Source organism: Ceratotherium simum, chromosome 8 (genome assembly GCF_057802395.1).
Source record: "Ceratotherium simum simum isolate JZ-2026a chromosome 8, ASM5780239v1, whole genome shotgun sequence".
Lineage (NCBI taxonomy): Eukaryota > Metazoa > Chordata > Mammalia > Perissodactyla > Rhinocerotidae > Ceratotherium > Ceratotherium simum.
The window spans coordinates 35,659,678-35,681,969 of NC_141907.1; the positions used below are offsets into that span (position 1 = coordinate 35,659,678).

A 22,292-nucleotide genomic window follows, 5' to 3' on the forward strand; every position below is an offset into this window, starting at 1 on the left:
CTCAAATACTAACAAAATGGATTTTTCTTTCTCCCCTACCCTCTCTTGTTAATAGGGTGCTGAGAAAATTTTGTCAATGAATGAATCAGGAGAACTTCAAGACCTCTTAACCAAAATTGAGGTAATTGTGCTTTTAGCAACTTATTTTTAGTAATCAAAATGTTAAGCACATTCTGATTGTAATTGGGTTTTCCTAATTGAATTTTTCCCCTGTGTTCTTACAAATATGTAACAGGATACATGTGACAGCTTTAATTTGATATCACCTGCCATTATGTTTCCTCCAGCTTGAGTGACTTTAGCTTCTAACAACCTCATACTATTAGGTGAGAATTCCAGTCAGCTTTATTAGAGCCTAATTCTCTGTAATAGAGATGTTGATGAGGTGTTTCAAGTCAGGAAATTGCCTTGAAGCACATTTAAAATATTTCACTTAAATTTTTTTATTTTTCCCATGGACTAGCTCATCATTTCTAAAGATTACAGAAAAAGTTGTTTCTTCAAAAGTGCACATTTTAATTTTGTTCCAATACTTATAATTACAGCATCAGAGAAATACTTATTCAAATAGATAACGTATCAAATCAATATGCAACCAGGAAGCCCTTAATACCTCTCTGCTAAACTATTGTGTCAGCCTGTTTCTTAAGTAGGAAGATTATATATTTTATCGTCCAACTGGGACACTTTGTGTGTGAAAAAGGTGCGTTAATAATTGTTCTGGGACAATAAACACGAACCAGGACTTTCCCAGCTGCGCTAGGCAATATCATCACCCGGGATCTATACGCCACCCCAGCTCTTCTCGATCTGGTCTCCTTTGCTGACTTCATTTCTGATTCTCTGCCATTCCTTCCACTTCAGTTGAAAGAAAGCACTACTTGTGGCTTCTTACTACCATTCCTTTGTGCAAGCTGTTCTGTCTGCCCACAATGCTGTTGTTGCAATTCCTCATTTCCCTCCACTATCTTATTAAGGCCCATGTAGATGTGATAACGTTGCAGTATCACATCTTCTGAAAATTATCCCTGATCTCTCCCACCTTTGAAGTCCCATAACCCTCTTTTTGTTTGGTGCTTATCAAAGTCTTCCTTATATTACTTTTCTTTGGGTATGTGACTCATGTCTTAAATGAACCATATTCCCCTTGGTTTTAGGAATCATGTTTTATTCATATTGTGATCTTGCCTAGAAGGACAAACACAATGAGGATGTGTACTTCATAGTCTAAAACTCCTTGTGGCTCAAAAATCTGTATGGATGGTTTCTTTCTTTCCTTTTGTTCCTATACTCTACTCCAACCCCATGAAACCATTAATTTGGGTTGATGTATATCTTTTTATTTAAGTGATTTAACTTGGTCAATGTATATTATTGTTTTCTGTACACATTTTTAATTTATGTAAATGTTGTTATATAATATATCAAATGTTTTTTTCAAATTATTTTCTCTAGGCACTATATTTTTAAGAACCATCTCTATTGCTATGTGGACATTTAATCCATTTCTTCTCATTGCTGCATACTTCTCCATGGCAGCATTGTTCAATACAACTTTCTTTGATGATGGAAATGTTTTATATCTGTACCCTCCAAAATAGTAGCCACTGGCTGCATGTAGCTATTGAGCACTGAAAGTGCGGCTAGTGTGACTGAAGAACTGAATTTTTAATTTTGTTTAATTTTACTTGACTTAAATTTAAAGTCAAATAGCCATATGTTGCTAGTGTCCCCTGTTGGGACAGTGCAGCTGCGTGGAGCCCACCTACTCTCTCTTATCTGCCCGCTTTTCCACTGATGGACACCCAGGTATCATCCAATTCCCTCCTCAAACAAACAGTGCTGCAAGGAACAACCTTAAACATGTTCCTCTATGGATTTCTCTGGGAGTGAAAATTGCTGGATCGTAGCTTATGCATAGTTTTCCAGGAAGTGCCAGATGGCTCTCCGGAATGGTTGTACCATTCAACACTCCCTCCTGTAGAGAAAGAGGGTTTTGTGCGTTCCCACATTCCTGACAATGTTTTACATTGTTACCTAATTTACAGTTCTTTAATTTTTGCCAGGGTAGTAGGTAGAAAGGTATATTGTACTACTGTTTTAATTTACATTTTTCTGATTACTACTGAGTTTGGGCATCTCATTGTGTGCTTGTTAGATTTTTACATTTCATCTATAAATTGTGTATTCCTTATGCCTTGCCCATTAAAAGTCTTGGAATTACCTTTTTTTTGTGTGTGTGTGTGAGGAAGATCAGCCCTGAGCTAACATCCATACCAATCCTCCTCTTTTTACTGAGGAAGACAGGCCCTGAGCTAACATCCATGCCGAACTTCCTCCACGTTATGTGGGACGCGGCCTCAGCATGGCCGGACAAGCAGTGCATCGGTGCGTGCCCGGGATCTGAACCCGGACCGCCAGCAGCGGAGCGCCCGCACTTACCTGCTGCGCCACAGGGCTGGCCCTGCCTATTTTTTTTTTTTTTGGTTGTTTTTCAGAAGATCCTTCTATATTCTAGATATTAATATTTTGTTTGTTTTAGTCATTGCCAATATTTCCTTCCCTTTTTTCAGCTTCTTTCATGGTGTCATTCACCCAACAAGAATCCTCTAGTATAATCAAAGCCATCATTTTTCTTCATGTTTTGTGCTTTTGAACTTTTATTTATGAAGTACCCTTCCATCTTAAGGTCACAAAGATATTGTCCTACGTTTTCTTCTCTTAACTTTATAATTTTTCGCACCTAGGTCTTTAATTCATATAGAAACTAATTCCATCTTCTTATATACGGTGGGCTAGTTTTCCAACATCATCTACTAAATAATCTATTATTTCTTTGGAATAAGAAAGTAATATTCTTATTTCTTTATTGCTTTGTCATGCCAATTTTATATTATAGTAAATCCCCATATATACTTGGGTCTTTGTCTGAGCTCTCTAGTAAATTCCATTAATCTATTTGTTTCTTGTTTACGGATATCATACTGTTTTTATTTCTGTAATTTAATAGCAACTTTTAGATTCTTATAGGATGAATCGCCCTCATTGCTCTTTTTAAAGATTGACAATTGACTTAGTTATTCATGGACTTTTATTCCTTTGAGTCTATAATTCTTTAGTTCTGCAACTTGACTAACACCACCATGCTATCTTAACATAGCCCCCTCCCTCAGCTCAAAGTATTTTGGAAAGAAGATTTTGTTCTCTTCATTAAGTCTGTCTCCATTCTACAGATGACATAAATAAGGTGCAAACATTTAAGATTATTCTTAATGTTGAACAGAATAGGGTATGGTACTGGCTTCTAATGTTATAGGAGTTGTAAGGTGCTATAACTCTGTTGGGCTGCTTTGCTCATATAACAAAACTGGTAGAGAATCTGAAGCCATCCAAGAAAGCCCTGAACTCTACCTGAGAGGGGACTAGGTTTTAAGGTAAACTAACCCAGGTAAAGAGACTGGCCTGGGAGAAGCAGTTAGGAGAGCCATACAAAGTGGATAAGGGATGCAAGATTCAGATCCAAACCCCTCCCATTCTTCTGGTTGGCTTTTGGTAGTGGAGCAGGAATTAAACATTCATAAGGTAGGAAACACTGGAGTCCTTACCACACAGCAAGTAATATTCCTAGTATTATGTGTATTAAGTCATTGAAATCTTACAACTCTGCAGGGTGAGTTTTATTGTTATCCCCATTTTACAGACAAAGGGACAGAGGCTCAGAGGATGAAACCACCTGCTCAAGCCCTTACAGATAGTGTTCGATTCATATTTCTAATCACTCTGACTCCAAAGTTCATGATCTTAACCATGAATCTATGCTGCCATCACTCAAATTAAGTGACATGTAGGTATCTGGGAAATCTGACCATATGTGGCAGAACCCAAGGCCTGGGTGAGAAGTTTCCTTGGAGGTAGGCGGGATATTAGGTCCAGGGAACAGACTTGGTTTTAACACTGGGCTCTGATACTAGTAGAGCATCTCGGAAAATGGGCAAATTGGTGATAACTTTAGAGAGAAACCGGGCAGATCCTACAAAGTTCTAGGTTGCTATTACTTGGGTGCTACATAGCAGACTATGGCTGCTCTGGTCCTTGTAATTCGGGCCCCAATTGTCAGCAGCTGTCCCCAGTGGCGGGGAGGAAAGAGGCATGGCAGTTGCGGGTGGGCCCTCAGAAATGGAGGCAGCAAATAGTTTCAAGTTTTCTGGTCCAAGAATCGTATTTTACATCCTGCCCAAGGGAAAATTGCTCTGGGAAGCTGAGTAGGCCTGATTTGTCGATGAAGATTGTCGGTGGCCTCAAACATGAGGAGCTGGCCAAAGGCAGCAGAAGCAAGTGAAATCTGGCTGGTCTGGAGACTTGGGTTCAATAGGGCTAGCTGCCCCAATGGCGGTTCTGCTCCTGAGACAGTGCGCAGGGGATCCTCCCAATAAGATATCAGCTCCATGTGGACACAGATTCTTGTCTATTTTGTTCTATTCTTTCCCTCTAGTGCCTAGAATAGGAATTGCTAAATAATGGGCACTCGAATATTTGCTGAGTGAATAGATGAATGAATCCTTTTTCATCCAAGGTTTTTTGGAGAAGGCAAAGCAATTAGCTGATGAAAAAGAAGAGAAAAATTATTATTTTATGTAGGAGAATACTTGGGCGAAAAGGGTGAATGAAAACACCATTTTTTGGTAAATTTTCTTTATTTATATATTTATTTATATTAATAAACAGGCTAAAGATTAGAAGCGAAGAGGTGTCTAAGGATTCCTCCAAAACAATAACCAAGACGAACAGCTGATCCTGCTGGTGTCCACACAGAGAAAGGCACGGGAGCCCTGAGATGTATTAGCAAACACCTTTTTATGGCAGATACCAGATTAAAGATCGCAGATGGTAGAGAAGCTCTAAGGAAGCTATTGCCTTGCAATGTTTTTTTAAAGATGTGAGCAAACATTTTGTTATCATTTCTAGTGAGATTGCCAACATAGTGTCCATTTTCTGTACTTTTTTTCTCGTAAAGCCTGATTCTCCCCTGAGGGCTGGTGACTACTTATTTGCTGTTCGTGAAGAACAGAGGTAAGATTCTCAGCTACACTGAGGATGCTGGAAATGGCATAGGCTGCCTGTACGTCGGAGCTGTCAAAGCCTCTCCTGACCATTCCAGATGATGGCCCCTCTCGGTGGGGGGATGGTCACGGCATGTTCAGAGACTACAGCAACAGGACACCACTTAATCCTCTGGGAAATCAGGCCGTGTGCTCTGTCTACCTTTCTCTGAAATCCGAACATCTTTTTAAGTAGGTTTATGGTGGTACATCCCACTGGGCTCAAGAATCAGACTCATACATTCTGGCTTATACTTTTGGGATTAGAAGATGCAAATTTCCCTTGTGTCTGTATTTTGTTCAGTGGCTTCTTTCCCAACTCTGCAAATTGAGGATGCTAGGAACTCCAATTATCAGGCAAGATTCTGTTTACTAGCAGCTTGATCAGACAGAGAGGTACTTATTAGGCACTTAACAAGCATTTGCTGAATTAGAGTGTTGAATATAGTTTAAAATAAAATACATAGACAGAGGGGAATCATCCAGAGACGATTATATGCCCTGTGTGCACTCTTTGACAATTTGTTACGTGTGTTGGGTCTGCTTCATATTCAATTTGAATGATGCGGTTTATGGTCACAGAGACTCACATAAGTTGCTTCCTCTTTGGTAGAATATTTAACAGACTTTCAAGCTCTTTTGGAATAAGATTAGATGATGTGAGGTTAAAAATAAGAATTACATTCATTTCCTGATCTTGAAGAAGATGCTGAAGACTCTTGACTTAGCATCCTGCTTCTATATTTTGTTGTTGTTAACATCATCAAGTCAATTCTGACTCCTAGCAGCCCTGTGTACAGCAGGGTGGAACCCTGCCCAGTCTTGTTGCCCCATCCTCTCACCTTCTGGCACTATATCAGGCAATGCTCCACTGCTATTCACAGGGTTTTCATGGCCAATTATTTTGGATGTAGGGGGCCAGGTCCTGCTTCCTAGTTTCTGTATTAGATAACAGGAAAAACTCTATATTTCTGAAACTCGAGTTTGTGCTGCAAAGGAAATCCATCTGACATTCATGAACTACAGCCTTATGTCCTTGTTCCCTTGGTCCTTTGGTAGAGACTCAGGACTTCCTGTGTGCTTCAATTCAAATGAGGCAGTATGGAGTGGACTCTTTCACAGACCTTAGGGCGGGGCCAAGAGCTACCAGTAAGAGAACAGGGAGGTGTCTAGTTCACTACTGTATCCCTAATGCCTGGTAAGTGGACAACCAATAAATATTTGTGGAATGAATGAATAAGAGAAAGGGTCCCACCCACTGAGTATTTTTTAAAAGTCCTTCACCAAGAATATGTGAACAGAAAGAGATGAAAAGGAGGATGATTTCTCACTCCTTTTTTCTTGAATTCCACTCCAAAGGGATATATCTCTACCCAAACCACTATTCAGAGGAGAGATATTCCATAGATTCAGTACTCTGTTTTATTCTCAACCAAGTCTGCATGATTTCTCACTTTGCTGGCCACCAGGGCACTGAAGAGCTACCCTAGATTCCTAAATTACTTGAAGGTCAAAGTTTCTGTAGTCAGCCTCTTCACTGAAGGTGGAAGTCTGTTTTATTGCCAATAACGACTATTGTTAACTTTAGTTATTCCTTCTTCTTCCAGCTTGGAACACTGACGAAGTTTTGGGGAATTCCTTAGCTCTTTCTCCATCTTGCTCTGAGGGCAAAACTGTCTACTGAAGTGCTGGACTTAGGACACAGGAGAATCTAATATAAGTCAGCTCTTTTTCTGTATAAGGAATTCTAAGTTGAAACTATAGTTCCACTATAACAAAAGTGCTCTTTGAAGGAGATAGCTAAGAATGACTGAATTATTTATTTTTATTAGAAGAACAAATGGAGTAGACTATACTGGATGAGGTAACAGGAATGGGATTCCTGGAGGCTAATGGAGCACTGGGGGACCGTTAGTGGATGACCTTAAGACCACTCCCACCCCCACCCCCACTTCTTCTTTAGTTATATCATTTAGCCTTTTAACTGTTTTACATTTGGGGATCCCATATAATATATTATTTGGGAAAAAAATTGATGTAAATAAAGAAGATGTAAATTAAAGAAGATGTAAATTAAAAATTGATGTAAATTAAAGAATAAAGATCATGCATTTTGCTCTTGAAAGAGAGTTCTCCAATTTCCAATTTTCTAATTCCCTTGTGACCTGAACATTTTTTTACTCATTAAGAGGCTTTGTTTCCTCATTTGTAAAATGAAGTAGTCTCTATTACATCAGATTAGTGTGAGAATTGGGTATAGACTCTGCATGCTATGTAAGCCATCCTTTCTCTCGTGATTTTATGGCTGAAACAACTAATTTCTCTTGAGAATAGAAGTGGCTTCAAGAATCTTTCCAACACTGCTCCAACACATCAGAATTGGCATGTGACTTGAAACACATTTACTCTCCCTTTCTTACGGTGGCAAGACCTTTACCGGAGAGATGTTTAAATAAAATGACAATAAGAATTATAGAAAATGATTGTGTCATGTGACCGCAAGCAATTTATCTTGAGGCAACAGTTAATAAAAATCCCTTCAAATAAGGATATATCAATGAAATAATGGCTAATAATGATTAACCTTATTGAGTGGCTACTAAAGTGCCAGGCAGTGTTCTATTCACCTTACATGAATTAACTCGTCAAATTCTCTCAACAACCCTTTGAGTAAAAGACAGATCTCCTCATAGCATGGTATAGATTCTGACGACATTATTTTAGGGTGGCCTTGGTCTATTTGTGGTTCTCTTTAAAAAATGTCAGTGTAGGGGCCAACCTGGTGGCTAGCAGTTGGGTTTGTGTTCTGCCTTGGCGGCTGGGGGTTTGCCAGTTCGGATGCTGGGGGAGGACCTACTCACTGCTCATCAAGCCATGCTGAGGTGGCATCCCACATAGAGCAACTAGAAGGATGTACAACTATGACATACAACTATCTACTGGGGCTTTGGGAAGAAAAAAGGAAAAAAACAGAAGGACGATTGGCAAGAAATGTTAGCTCAGGGCCAATCTTCCTCAAAAAAAAGGGGAAAAAACGTCAGTGTAGCTGTTAGTAGTTATATATTAATTTTATTTTAGGAAATTTGTTTGTTCTGACTTTTGGATAAATTGTTAAACAACAGCAGACTCATCAAATAGATTTGACATTTGATATTTTGGCCCTTTGAAAATAATCTTTGTAAGTCATGTTGTAGGTCCATGAATGTAAAATAATTTTTAATTTTGTTGAGTAACCATTTTGAATTCTCCATGCTAAGGGCCTGGTGTCTCATAGCTAGTGAATGAGCCAAGGAAGCTGCCTAGCCCTCACATTCTTTCCAGCTTTGTTGCTCTATGCTTGTCATCGCAGATATATTTTATGGGAAAACTGTATGCTATTCGAGAATTTGGTCATTCATAGCTGTTTTGGGTTATAGCAGGAGTTGATGTTTAGTGAGTGTGCACTGTTGCAGCTGTACTGGTTATTGAAAATATTGAAACATGTTTGTACTGGTTCTTCAGATACTGGAATAATTTATGCTGGTTGGTAAATAGCTGCTGCCTGAAGACACACAAGCATCTCTCCTCTTCCCTGTCAGCAACTCCCCTATAGGAATTGCCAGATAAAATATAGGCTGCCCACTTACGTTTAAACCTCAGATAAATTATGAATAGTTTTTTAGTTTAGGTACGTCCCATGCAATATTTGGGACATGCCTATACAAAAATTTATTTGTGGTCTATCTGAAATTTGAATTACCTGGCCATCCCATAATTTTAATTGCAGAATTTGACAGCCCTATTCCACTTGGAACCCCAGACCCATTCACAATCCAGCACTAATGGGCGAAGTCTAGGATGCAGGGGCCCTGCAGGCCCTTTCTCCAGGACCTAGGCCAGCCCAGCCTCTGTTCTGACTAATTGGTACAAGTCATTAAATATTTTTGATATAACCTTCTGGCATAGTTCTAGTGAATGTCAAAAGTCTATCTACCTTATCATATTCTTTCTAAAATTTGATAAGAACACCATTACTTACTAATTCTCTTATATTTTGCTTTTACCTATACTCTTTTTCCATCACTGGGCTTGGTTTTACTCACAGTTGTTTTTTCTAAAGACATTTTAATATTATGGAAAATTATACGTCCAGTACATCGTTTTTTGGTCAATTCTTGCACAAAGAAATGACAAAAACTCACGTACAAGGTAATTAAATTGCTATACACACTCAATCTAACTTTTTGGAAGAGTTTGAAGCTCTACAATCTTGACAAAATTCCTTGTTTGTGTCATTCAGATTGACAACCACTACTTTTCATCAAAATACTTCTGTGCCACTAAAAGGGAGATATTACATGAAGGTTGCCATCTTGATATAATAGCTAAAGTCAAACTGTAATTGCAAGTGTATCTTGCTGTATACAGAAAATGCATATCTGAAAAGTGGTCTAGGAATACACAAATTTTAAGGCAATCGTGTCCTTAATGTTTGTTTACCAAAGTACGTTCCATAAAGTACTAATTATGAGAGAATTATAGTTGTTTTGTGGGAAAAGTGTTCTCAGAGTTGTTTGTGCAGGGAAAATGGTGGGTTAAACCCAGTTAATCAGATTTCTTTTCAGTTGGATTTTTTTGAGACTTTAATATGTGCAATTGTGAATCTCCAGAGAAAAGCTGTGTGTATGTGTAAGTATGTTTATCTGAGTATGTTTCTGTGCGTGTGTGTATGTATCCACATTTCCCAATTTTATGTTAGCAATTATTCTCTTCACAAAGCCAGGCTTTTAAACATTGCTGCAAACTCCATTGCTGCAAATCAGAAGTTTGGGATTAACTCACTTTTTTCTTTGTATTCATTTTGTAACGGCTCCTAATCTCCGTTGATGGATGCCACTGATGGACTCTGGCAAAGGTTATATGCTCAAATAAACAAATAGAAATGCATATGAATAATTTTCAGAATATTATCCTCAACACACTACATAGTTATTTTTTTTCTACCATTAGGGTATTTTACTTGAGGTAGAAAAACTGATAGCTACTGTGGGAAGTTTATGGACTTGGGTAAATATCTTAAGATTTCTATGCCTGTTTCCTTAAATACAAAATGAGGAGAATGATGCTTGAATTATCTGCTTTACAGAAGAAGGTGTCTGTATGTGTGAAGGGTGGGGTGAGGGAAGATTCTAAACTATAAAGCATTTGAAAGTTCTTTTAAAAAAACAAAGCATTATTCAAATGTGTGATATAACAATGGGTCTTCAATTGACAGTGGCTTCTCCACACTTCTGCTTTTAGTTTTCTGATTTTCCAGACTCACTATTAGTGATATTATTATATAAACAAAGAAATACTAAAGGGAAAGTTACAGTATTTTTCCTTAATGCAAATAACCATCTCCTGAATTATTTGGTTTGTAAACATGTGTTTTCATGTGATGGATTTCCAGCCTTTGTAAACCAAGCTTGTGCTTTTTATGGCCATCAATGGGGCAATGAAAGAAATTTCAGCTAGCTTTCCCTCTGGATCTAAGAGATATGAGTGGTAGGAGAATTCAAGTCCATAGCTATATTGTGCTAATGTTGTTTTATGACCACCCACAGTACAGAAAGGCAGGAAGGCTGATTGAGTTGTCCATGCTGACACATTTTCTGTCCTCTCTTGTCCCCTCCACCCTATACAGAGAGTGCAGCATCCACATGAGTGCCCCTCCTGTGGAGGCTTTGGCTTTCATCCATGCTCCGTGTGCCATGGGAGCAAGATGTCAGTGTTTCGAAACTGCTTTACAGACTCTTTCAAAGCCCTGAAGTGTACAGCTTGCAATGAGAACGGTCTTCAGCGCTGCAAGAGCTGTGCTGGTTGAGCAGAACTTCCACCCAGGGAAAGCTTCATTTTGTTAACTGAAGGCAATAATTGGGTTTATGCTTTTTTTAAAGAAATAGTCTTATGGATTAATCAATAAACTATGTTTATTATAATTGCCTTTGTTTTGAATTTTTGCTGTGACCATTTTCATTGATTTATTAAATAAACATTTATTTAATAACTACTATGTACCAAGCAATGTGCTAGACCCAGGTCTCTAACTGGAACTAATGGAGTATCCAGTACCATTCCAAGATAGCCAAAGTCTGATTCCCTAAATATGTTTTCTTTTCTAAAGAAAAGACAAAATATGTCTAATGGTGTCTATTGTAATGTCAACCTATTGTCTAGAATGAGTTAATTTGAATCTCTAGGTGCCTAACTCATTTCTATGTGTGCCTCAGCTGCTGGGAAGAAAAGAGCTGTGGATAGTGGGAAAGAATATGATCATATTTATACTTAGGCAGTAGAATTTTTTTTAAAGCTGTAGAATAGTCTTGGAGCTGATGATATTAATGATAAATCGTTGATGTTATCAGATGGATTTCTTGGTGAAGATATAAAAGCTGCCAGAAGAGTTACCTGGATTTATTTTTTAAACATCTGCCTTGTGCTATTGTCACTGAAAACCCTACCAAAAGGTGCTAGTATTGTCCTCTTGAGCTGGACACAAGAGCACTACATCGTTTGAACACATAGTAGGCAATGTTAGCACAGTGGAAAAATGAAATTTTCTTATAAATGTTGGCAGATGCCTACTTGTACACATGCCTGTACTCTGATAAATTCCTTTATCAATGATTTTAAGAAATCACCTTCACATAAGGTAATCAAAATATTTTATACCTTGGTTTTGTAAAAAGCTATAAATATTTACTGAATACTTTCTAATCAGCCAGGCACAGTATAAGGCCTGGTTTCTGCTTTCATGAAGCTTACACTCCAAGAAGGAAAGAAGTATTAAACAAATGACTTTAAGCAGGATGAGTCTTATAAATACTACACAAATAGTACAGCGTGCTATGGGAATGTACAGCAGGAGGACCAACCTAGATGAGTTAGGAAATGGTAAGAAAAGACTTTGTTGAGCAACTGATATTTAAACTGAGACATGATGGGTAATTGGAAACTGGTTAGTCAAAGAGCAAGGGGGATAGTTTTTCAGGTAAAGGAATAGCATATGTGGAGACCCTGAGGTCAGAAAAAAGTTGTATGTTTGAGGCACTGTAAGAAATCCAATATGGGAAGTTACAATCTGGTAATAGTGGAACAGTTTATAGCCGACTAAGCCTCCTGTTAATAACACACTTACTCTGAACAAAATAATAAAAAGTGAACAACTGTTGAAATCATTGGAAAGCAATTAAAACCAGAAAGGAGCAGGAAAGGATTCAATCACTGGAAGAAGGGAAATAAATAAAATGAACTCCACCTTTATCCAGCTTGTCCTCTGAGAGCATTTCCCAGTTTGCACAGAATATAGCTCGTAAATAAAGTGCAAACTTACTGGTTTGAAGAAACGAATGTTGGAATTTGGGGCTGCAGAGTGTGTGGAATTGAATGGAAAATTCTAAGAAATGAGACGACCAAAGAGAGGGGAGCCCCCAAATCTGCTCGTGGATTCCACTCAAATCCTCGGCCATTTCCTAACCTGGATATGCAAAGGAATATCCTGGGACCAATTCCAGTGTGTGAGAGTTTTCCCCACACCACCAAGCAATTCTCCGACACCAGCCGGGCATCCTACAATTCAACTCAATTCTGACACTATCTACCTGGAGATAGCATCAGATGCCACAGGTTAAGGGCCCCCCTAGTCCCACAAGACTTCACCCTCACCCCAAATATATACTTCAGGTGCCAGTCACAAGCCCAGGTTATCACCTGTGCTTCTGACCAACTGGCTATAGATTGGAGATTCCCACGACCCCCTCCTTTGGGTTCCATTAATTTGCTAGAGCAGCTCACAGAATTCACAGAAACATTTTACCTACTAGATCACCAGTTTATTATAAAAAGATATAACTCAAGAAGTCAGATGAAGGTATGGGGCAAGGTATGGGGAAAGGGGATGGAGCTTCCATGCCCTCTCCAGGGGCACCACTCTCCCCAAATCTCCACGTGTTCACCAACTTGGAGGCTCTCCAAATGTTGTCCTTTTGGGTTTTTGTGGAGGCTTCTCTACATTTGCGTGATTGATTAAATAATTTGCCATTGGTGATTGATTTAACCTCCAGTCCCTCTCCCCTTCCTGGAGGTCAGGGGGATGGCAGTGAAAGTTTCAACCCTCTAATTACACCATTGGCAATCAGCCCCTATCCTTAAGTGAATTCTAAAAGTCACCTCATTAACATAACAAAAGACACCTTCATGTTCCCAACACTTAGGAAATTCCAAGGGTTTTAGGAGATCTGTGCCAGAAAAGGGGACAAAGACCAAATACATATTTTTTATTATAAATCCCAATATCACACAGAGGAAGGAAATTGCTGAAAGGCCAATGAGTTGAGCAGAGATTTCAGCAGCTGCCTGTGTTGCAAAGTCAGAGTTTGGTGTTCAAGTGTTTAATGCAATGAATGTTTCCTTGAAATCTCAGAAGGGCCCCATCTTTAGAGTAAGGCCAAGGAATAAGGGCTCTATTGTAGAGCTAAGGGAAAAAACAGAACAAACTTGCCTTTAGAAGGCCTAAAACCAAACTTCCATGGTATCATGGTATCTTTTAGAATTTGATTATCTGTTAGAACAAAACACTGAAATGAGGAATAGATATGAACTTGTTGAATATGAAAATCTACAGCTAACATAATACTTAGTGGTAAAATATCAAATACTTTCCCCCTAAGAGCGAGGAGAGTACATGAATATTCACTTTTATCACTTCTATTCAACATTGTTATGGAGGTCCTCGCCAGTGAAATAAGGCAAGAAAAAAGAGTCATAATGGAAGAAAATAAGGCTCATTATTTATAAACAACACAATTGAGATGTAGAAAATCCAAAGGAATCTACAAACTACTGAACTTTAAAGGGAAGTTAACAAAATTGTTGGATTCAAGGTCATTATACAAAAATTAGAAATACAACACGCAAGCAACAAACAATCAGAATATAAAATTAAAATAATACAATTTAGAATACTATCAGAAAACATCAAGTATGTGGAATACATTTTACAAAAGATGTGTAAGACTTCTACATTTAAAACTACAATGTAAATTTTGCTGAGAAATTATAGAAGACCCAAATATGTGGAGAAATGAACCACATTTATGGATTGGAAGACAACATTTTAAAGATGTCTACAGTTTCAATGCAATCTCAATTAAAATCCCACTAGACTTTTTGAAGAATTTGACCAATAATTCTAAATTTATATGAAAATGCAAACAATCTAGAATGTCCAAGCAAATTTTGAACAAGAAGGGTAAAATAAGGATAGACAAACAGACCAGTGGAATGAATAGAGAATTCAGAAATAGACTCACACATCGAGGTCAACCGATTTTCAAAAAAGGTACCAATTCAAGGCAATGGGGAATGGAAATCTTTTTAACAAATAGTGTTGGAACTACTAGATGCCCATATGGAAAAAAACGACCTTGAAAACTACTACTACCACCACTGCTGCTACTGTCATCTAGTGGCCAGAGGCCGGAGATACTGCTAAACATCCTACAAAACATGGGACAACCCCTCCCCTCAAAAAAAAAAATAATCCAGTCCAAAATGTCAATAGCGTCAAGATTGAGAAACTCTGATGTAAATGTTAAAGCTAAACCAGGAGAATACTGTCACAATCTCGGGGTAGGCAAAGATGTTCTGAATAAGTCACAAGACACCCCACTACAAAAAAATGATAAATTGGACTTTATTAAAATGAAAATCTCCTCGTTAAAGAATACTGTTAAAAAAAATGAAGAGGGAACTACATAATATTTAGAATGCTAAAATTTAAAAACACTGAAAATACAAGGTGTTGGTGTAGATGTGGCACAACTGGAACTTTCATACATTGCTAATGAGAATGCTAAATGGTACAACCACTTAGGAAAACCATTTGATAGTTTCTAATAAAGGTAAACATACACTAATTGTATGCTCAACAATTTTATTCAAGTTATTTATTCAAGAGAAATAAAAACACACGTCCACATTGTACAAAAGTTTCACGGAAGTTATATTCATAATAACCAAAAAGTGGAACAATCTCAAATGCCCACTGACAGGAGAATTGACAAGCAAATTCTGGTATATTAATACAGGGACACATCATCTAGTAGTAAAAAGGAACACATTGATTTTAACAATAACGTGGATGAATCTCAAACACATTATGTGACTATGTTAAGCCAGGCACAAAGGCTATGTGCTATATGATTCCATTTATATGAAGCTATAGAACAGGCCAAAATTAACCTACAGAATAATTGCCTCAGAGGGGCAGGGGACAGGAGGAGGAAATTAAATATGACCAGAACTAAGACAGTGGTCCAAGTTATGGCTAGTTGAGAGTAAATTTCCCCTCTGTCAAGAAAGAAGAGAAGAGTTTCTTGCACCAATGAACAGATTCTTTCACAGCTCCAACACGGTCCTGAGATTCTGTTATGTAGTAGGGCCTATTCAGAAATGTCCTGACTACTCAGGCCCTAGCTATGTTTCTGCAAATCCAACCACAGTCCCAATGTTCTCCTTGTCTGAGGTATAACCAGGATGGAGAATGACAACAGTGCAAGGGATTCTAATTTTCAGGCCCTATCTTAGACTCTGGGCTTGGAGGACAAAGCTAACTTTCAATTGTGTTCACAAAGAATTTGTTTTGGTTTCTTTTTTTCATGCATTGGCATGGAATTAAAGTGTTATGTTTTCTGCTGATTATTTGTGAGCCTCTAAAGAAGAACATTATGGAAGAGTAATGAAATTAAAAAAAACATCTCAGGCATCCCATAGAATTGCAGAAGTTAATGAGTGTAATAGGCTCAGAAAATAAGCTCATAATAGGCTATTTAAACATAAATTTATGTTAACTTTCTGAGACAAGTTGCTTTAGACACTTCACATCTATCTGTTTCAGTTTTATGAAATGTAAATGGGAGATAATTATACCCGCTATATTTATCCCATATTGTTGTGATGTGGCATTAATTAGAATGTATAGGAAAGTACTTCAAAAACACAAAGCACTATACAGAGAGGCATAGAATAATTTCGTAATTACCACAAAAATTATGCATCAGCAATGTATCTTGTTATTGACTGGACAAAGAAATAAACTAACATTTATTGGACTCCTTCTGTATGCTTGATTTTCTGGAAGGTATCTCATCTATTCTTCACAATACTGTGAAGCAACTGTGATTCAGAATGTTAATTAATTTTCCTAAAGTCTTGAAATTTGTTGATTTGCTGTATCTTATGTGTCCATGTGAGCTGCCTTTCTTTCTCGAATAAAGTGGGAAATCAGTCAAGCAAACAGCAAACTCGCTCAAAGATAAACACCTACATAAGCGATAGAGTTGGAATGAAAAGAAAGAAAGGTCTGTCCTGTGCTCTTACAACTTCATACAGCCCTCTCTGCAAGTCTCTATTTATTTCAAAAGCCAGGCAATGCTGGCTGTTGGCAAAGGATACACAGTAATGCAATCAGGGTTAGGGTTGGTCCATGAATACATTTTTTTTTCTTTTTGATGAGGAAGATTGTCCCTGAGCTAACGTCTGTGCCAGTCTTCCTCTACCCTGTATGTGCGTTGCCGCCACAGCACGGCTTGATGAGTGGTGTAGATCCATGCCTGGGATCCAAACCCATGAACCTGGGCCACCCAAGCAGAGCACACCAAACTTAACTACTACGCCACTGGGCTGTCTCCCATGAATACATTTTTAAAAAAGATTAAAAGGGGGATCTTAAAAGTGATAAATACCTAATTACTATAAATACATACTTAATTTTTAATCTTCTTGTCATCCCAAGGGCTTTTTTTTTAAAAGATAAATTATTGGTATATTGATTAGAGTTTTGTCTGGTGTTTCATGTACAAACCTCACATGTAGCAAAGAAGCCAGTCTGGAATTCTTTGAAGTGGAGTGAAAATTTAAAGACTATTTTGGCAAGCATCTGAATGTAATATCCTTTTAGATCTGGGGAATTGTTTCTCTTGATCTTGTGTAGTTTTCTCATCCACAATAATTTGACAGTAATTTTTTTTTAGTACTCTATGAAGTTATTTCTAAGGCATTAAACTTAGTGTTCATAGAATAAACAGCTTCTCTTTGCTCTCATATTTATCTAGTCTGTGTACTATTTAGTTATAACAAACTATTACACTTAATTAAAATTAATATGTTAGTTATACAATTATATATATAATTACAAACACAATTATAAGACTAACAGTTTTGGGAAGAACCAAGATTGACTCTTGAGATATATATTTGTCTGCTGGTATCAGAAGTATGCAGGCAAATAAGAGTGCTTCTCCTAGTTGCAAGCAATCAGCAGGCAGAAGCTATCAGAAGAAATGCATTACTGAGGGAATGGGAAGCGTCTGCCAACCTCAAAAGTATTGAAGTGGAAGTTGACTAAGGAAGCTTTAGCTGACTTATGTGACCATAAGAGTAACCATGGGCACTGTTGATAATATGCTCAGAGTTATTCATCATCACCCTCCTTACCACCCTTCTGCTTCATCAGCAGCTGGCATTGCTTAGCTATCAGTATTTCTAATGCAGGCTGTGTTTGACCTGCAATATTTGACTAACTTTGGAAAATGTGTTGCTCTCTGCAAGGGGTAAACACTTCCATACACCATCTCTTTCTGTGTCTGGCTTACTTCACTTAGCATAATGTCTACTGCATGATCTCACTTATATGTGGAATCTAAAAAAGTTGAATACATAGAAGCAGAGAGTAGAAGGGTGGTTACCAGGGGCAGGGAGGTGCGGAAAACAGAGAGATGTTGGTCAAAGTGTACAAAGCTGCAGTTACGTAGGATGAATATGTTTTAGAGATCTAATGTACTTCACGATGACTAAGGTTAATAAGACTATGTTGAATACCGGAAATTTGCTAAGAGAGTAGATTTCAGGTGCTCTCACCACACACACACACACACACACACACACACACACAAAGAGGTAATTCTGTGAGGAGATAATGCGTTAACTAGCCTGACTACGGTAATCATTTCACTATGTATATACATAAATTCATCATGTTGTGCACCTTAAATATATACAATTTAAATTAAAAAATAAATAAAATAGAATAATAAATTTGAAAAAAGAAAGAGAGTCTCATTGAACATGCTGCCGCAGCAGACATTGCTTTCCTGGAAGCGACTGCCCTGGATTCTTATCAAGAAGCACCCTTCTTCAGACAACCACTGGCCTCTTTGGAAATTCTGTAATGAGTGAAAAGTTTTTTCAACTATGGGGGAGTATCCACGTCTCCAAGTATAATTCCTCTAGGAAAAGAAAGAGCATCTCTTCTGATGGAAACTTTTCGTTCCGGCCTTATTCTGAACTTTTTGAACTTTTTCATTAAACCTAGCACAGAACACATTGGAAAACTCAAAATGAATGATTGGGGGCAAGGTGACTTTGAATAGGAATTTAGATTTCATAGAAGAATATAAGATGTCCTAAAATCCTTGCTTATATGTAGCAAAACTGAAGCCTACTCTTAATATTAATCAATATCTAGAAAATGCATATTGATTCTCTGCACTATACATGTCTCATTTAACATTCTGTGCTTTTAAGTTGTTACCATTTCTTCTCTACATTTTCTGTGATCTTAACCTTTTTCTACCTACCACCGTGTTGGAGGAATATCAATATAAATGTTACCCAAAACAGAGTAACAAAATAGAGGTACACACATCAGTTAGAAAGCAAAATGTTTGCACAACATGGAAAAATGGCACGAGGTGCATTGCCTATTTATTATAATAGACGAAAAATGTTAAGACTGATGGAAAATAGTGACTTTTAAAATGTTTTTCTTATATATTCCTGGTTGCTTTGCTCCATATGTTGCATATTGTGTATTTTTGTGTATCGCGTTGCATTTGAGGAATGAAGATATTGTGAAGCCTGAAAAGCCCCTAGGAGAAGCACTGGTACAAAATCTAAGGTGCTGTTTTCTGGAAGACCAGGTGCAACTTTGTTGCTCTGAAATTTACATATTTACTTTGACCTTTAGAGGTCTGTTTTGAGTCGTTTCTTGTCTGCTGTAGATTTTACCTGGAGACAGAATTGTCAATATATCTTCTGTCACATTTTTGTTTTCTGGCTGGCAAATATTATAGCATGCTTTATTCTTAGGAGAGAGAAATATATCTGTTTTTCAGAACATTCTTCCCTGAGGTGAAGGTGCCTGTACTCTTTGTATTTTTTTTCAGTAGTTGCTATGAATCCTTTTCTGTTATAAATATGTGAGCAGCTACCAGTAGCTGTGTTATCTCTTCCCAACATTTTCTCCTCCTCCCATTTTCTTCTCCTTCCATGTTTGCAGAAACAGGGATTGGGGAAGATTTTTGAGCTTATTTATGAAGTAGAATCACTTCAGTCTCTGAATAAAATATTTAAGTTTATTAGCCATGTTATTGTGATAAGTAATTATAGACAGCTCCCCGGGTTTCTGGCATCAAGACTAACCATGTGGCACTCAAGTCAAGAAATGTTCCAGACATTGTGAGGGATGCAAAGAGGAATATAATGTGACTTTGTCCCCACCATGACTGGGAAGCTAAGACATGTTGTAGATAAATAAAACACAGAATCTGTCACGTAGATTATTGCTTATCAGATGTCTAGTAAAGACACTAGGTACTATAGGATGCTCAAAAGAGCAGAGTATGTGAACATGGAAGGCGTCTTGGGGAACTTAGCTTGAAGCAGTGCCTGTGATAATAGCTAGGATTTCGATAGGCAAAAACATGGTGGAAAGTCATGGCCCAGCCATGGAATCAAGCAGGTGGTAAGCGAAGTGCATAGCTCAACGCCTGGCAGATGGCAAGCATTCATTACATGTTCCAAACGATCCCAAAGATGATGATGATAGGCGATGTGTCACTGTGGTTGGGAGCACAGGCTCTGGATTCTGATTATCTGGTTTGGAATCCCAGTTCTGCCATTTACCAGCTGTGTGACTTTAGGCAAGTTTCTTACACTTTCTGTGCTTCAATTCTGTTATTTGCAAAATAGGAGTAATACTAATACTGAATTATATGGCTGTTGAGAGGATTAAATTAATACACATAAAGTATTTATTTCAGTACCTGCCACATAGTATTAGAGATAGTTTGGGAATAGATTGTAAAAAGCTTTGCAAGTGCGAGACTTTGAATTCATCCTGTAGACAATGAATGCCTTTTCAGTCACGTTATTTATTCCATGAAACATTGGTTTGGAAAAAGAAAATAATTATATATTAAAAGAAGTGAGGGAGTTGGGAAATAATAGCTTAAGAGTTTAGGGTGCAGTATATACTCTTGACCAACAACAATATATGGTGCTGTTTTGTGCCTAATCAGAACACACAAATCTGGGAACCAAGAGGTAGAAGTAGGAATGTATCCCCTAAATATTACTCTCATATTTTGTCCCATTCTCAAGATGTTGGGCTATTAATATCTTAGTATTCAAAGGAGGAGTGCTTCTGTCAGAAAACAATGGTCTGTTGAACTGAAAGTTGAGACTTCCACAAGGCCATTTTTAGCTTCTGATGACACTAGCCTTACAGAAAAATGGTTACTATCTGGCTGACTGATTGATTCTGTTTATCAGTGGAAAATAGTACTGATGCTACACAGTGCGCACAGGAAGGAGGATCTTTGGAACCCAGTCAGTTTCTCAGACACCTTCTAGTACGCTCCCAGTGATAAAGGTTAATGGAAGATTATAGTCCCACAATAAAAACAGGGCAACCAAAATGGAAGATAGACTGGAAAGCAAGTTTTGGATCACTCTGCTAGGAAAAGAACCCAGTTTACTGAGGTGCTCTCTGGGGGCAGACTTAACAGGCAGTAAGATGAGGAAGAAATGTATGACTACAAACCAAGCTTCATGACCAGCTGTAGAAACACGGAATAGAGTAGCTATCTGCATGTTATAACTTTCCCCATTATCTCTGTATGTATCTCTATATGTATCAATTAACCTTTGTACTTTCTTACCCCTCATCTTCTCCTACTATTTTTCACAGCATGGAATTGGTAGTTAACTTTATAATTGAGTCCATATTTCACTTTAAATTCACATCAAAACCCCATCAATCATTGTCAGCCACGGTCTTTATTTCTGGGTCAGCTTCACCTCTCTTCTAGCTCAGTTACAATTTCATTTTGATATCTAGGGGTAATCTGGGTTAGAACCAAAGATTTGTGGGTTCCTGTTGTTGGGGGAGATATTTTCAGCAGAGCATGTAGCTGATGAGAAAAAATTTTTTAACATTAGGCTAGTTATTCATTGTGCCTTGGAGAACAGTGTCTGGCAATGGGAATGTGAACTAAAAAGAAGTATAGATTTGCTTTCCTTACTGTGGCCTGGACAGGAATCTGAAATAGTAAGTGTATCCCAGTAAAAAGTGGCAAGCACCAGTCATCAAACTGCAGGATGTGTCTTCTACAGTGACTTCATGTGACTGTGAAAATCATGTCACTTGTGGAATAATCAGAGATTAGCTCAGGGAAGCAGGGTCCCCTCAGGATTTTGGAAAATCCAAGGGTTTAAAGAAATCTTCAAGTGAGAGATGTTTACTCCCTGCTAATAAGGAAGATGGAGAGTTGAGCAATTGCTTGGAAAAATCAAAGTAGTGATACAGTAGGTTTATTCTAGCACATTTTCTTTGCATATTTGAGTATGAGGAGTGATTTTTGATGAATACAATTACTTACTTTTGAATATTAAATTTATACATCGTCATTGTAGGTTTTTTGTAAAATAAAGAAAAAACCCCAGCACGAACGCACACTTTGATGTTATTTCCTTCAGAACTTTCACCTTTGTTTGTATGAACTGTGTAAATTTGGATCATTCTCTTTTTTCCCAGTTTTATTGAAGTATAATTGACAAATAAATATTGTATATATTTACATTGCACAATGTGACGCTTTGATATATGTATGCATTCTGAAATGATTACCACAATCAAGCTAACATCCGTCACTTCACATGGTTATTTTTTTTTTGTGGTGAGCTATCATATAAGATCCACTCTCTTAGTAAATTATAGTATAAATTACAGCCACCTTGCTGTGGGTTAGATCTCCAGAATTTATTCATCCTGCATAACTGAAACTCTGTACTGTTTGACCAATATCTTCCCATTTCCTCCACCCCTCTCCA

The 22,292-nt window shown here is 37.7% G+C and overlaps 1 protein-coding gene across 1 annotated transcript in view; it reads left to right on the forward strand.

Moving 5' to 3' along the window:
• The window catches only part of GRXCR1 (glutaredoxin and cysteine rich domain containing 1), a 109,875-nt gene extending 98,849 nt beyond the window's left edge, over positions 1–11,026 (forward strand). Inside the window, exons 3-4 of the mRNA XM_004419021.3 lie at positions 56–121; positions 10,765–11,026. Of these exons, the coding sequence (XP_004419078.2) occupies positions 56–121; positions 10,765–10,944 (246 nt within the window). The 3' untranslated portion in view covers positions 10,945–11,026. The remainder of the gene's footprint in view (positions 1–55; positions 122–10,764) is intronic.
• Positions 11,027–22,292: the final 11,266 nt, after the last annotated feature.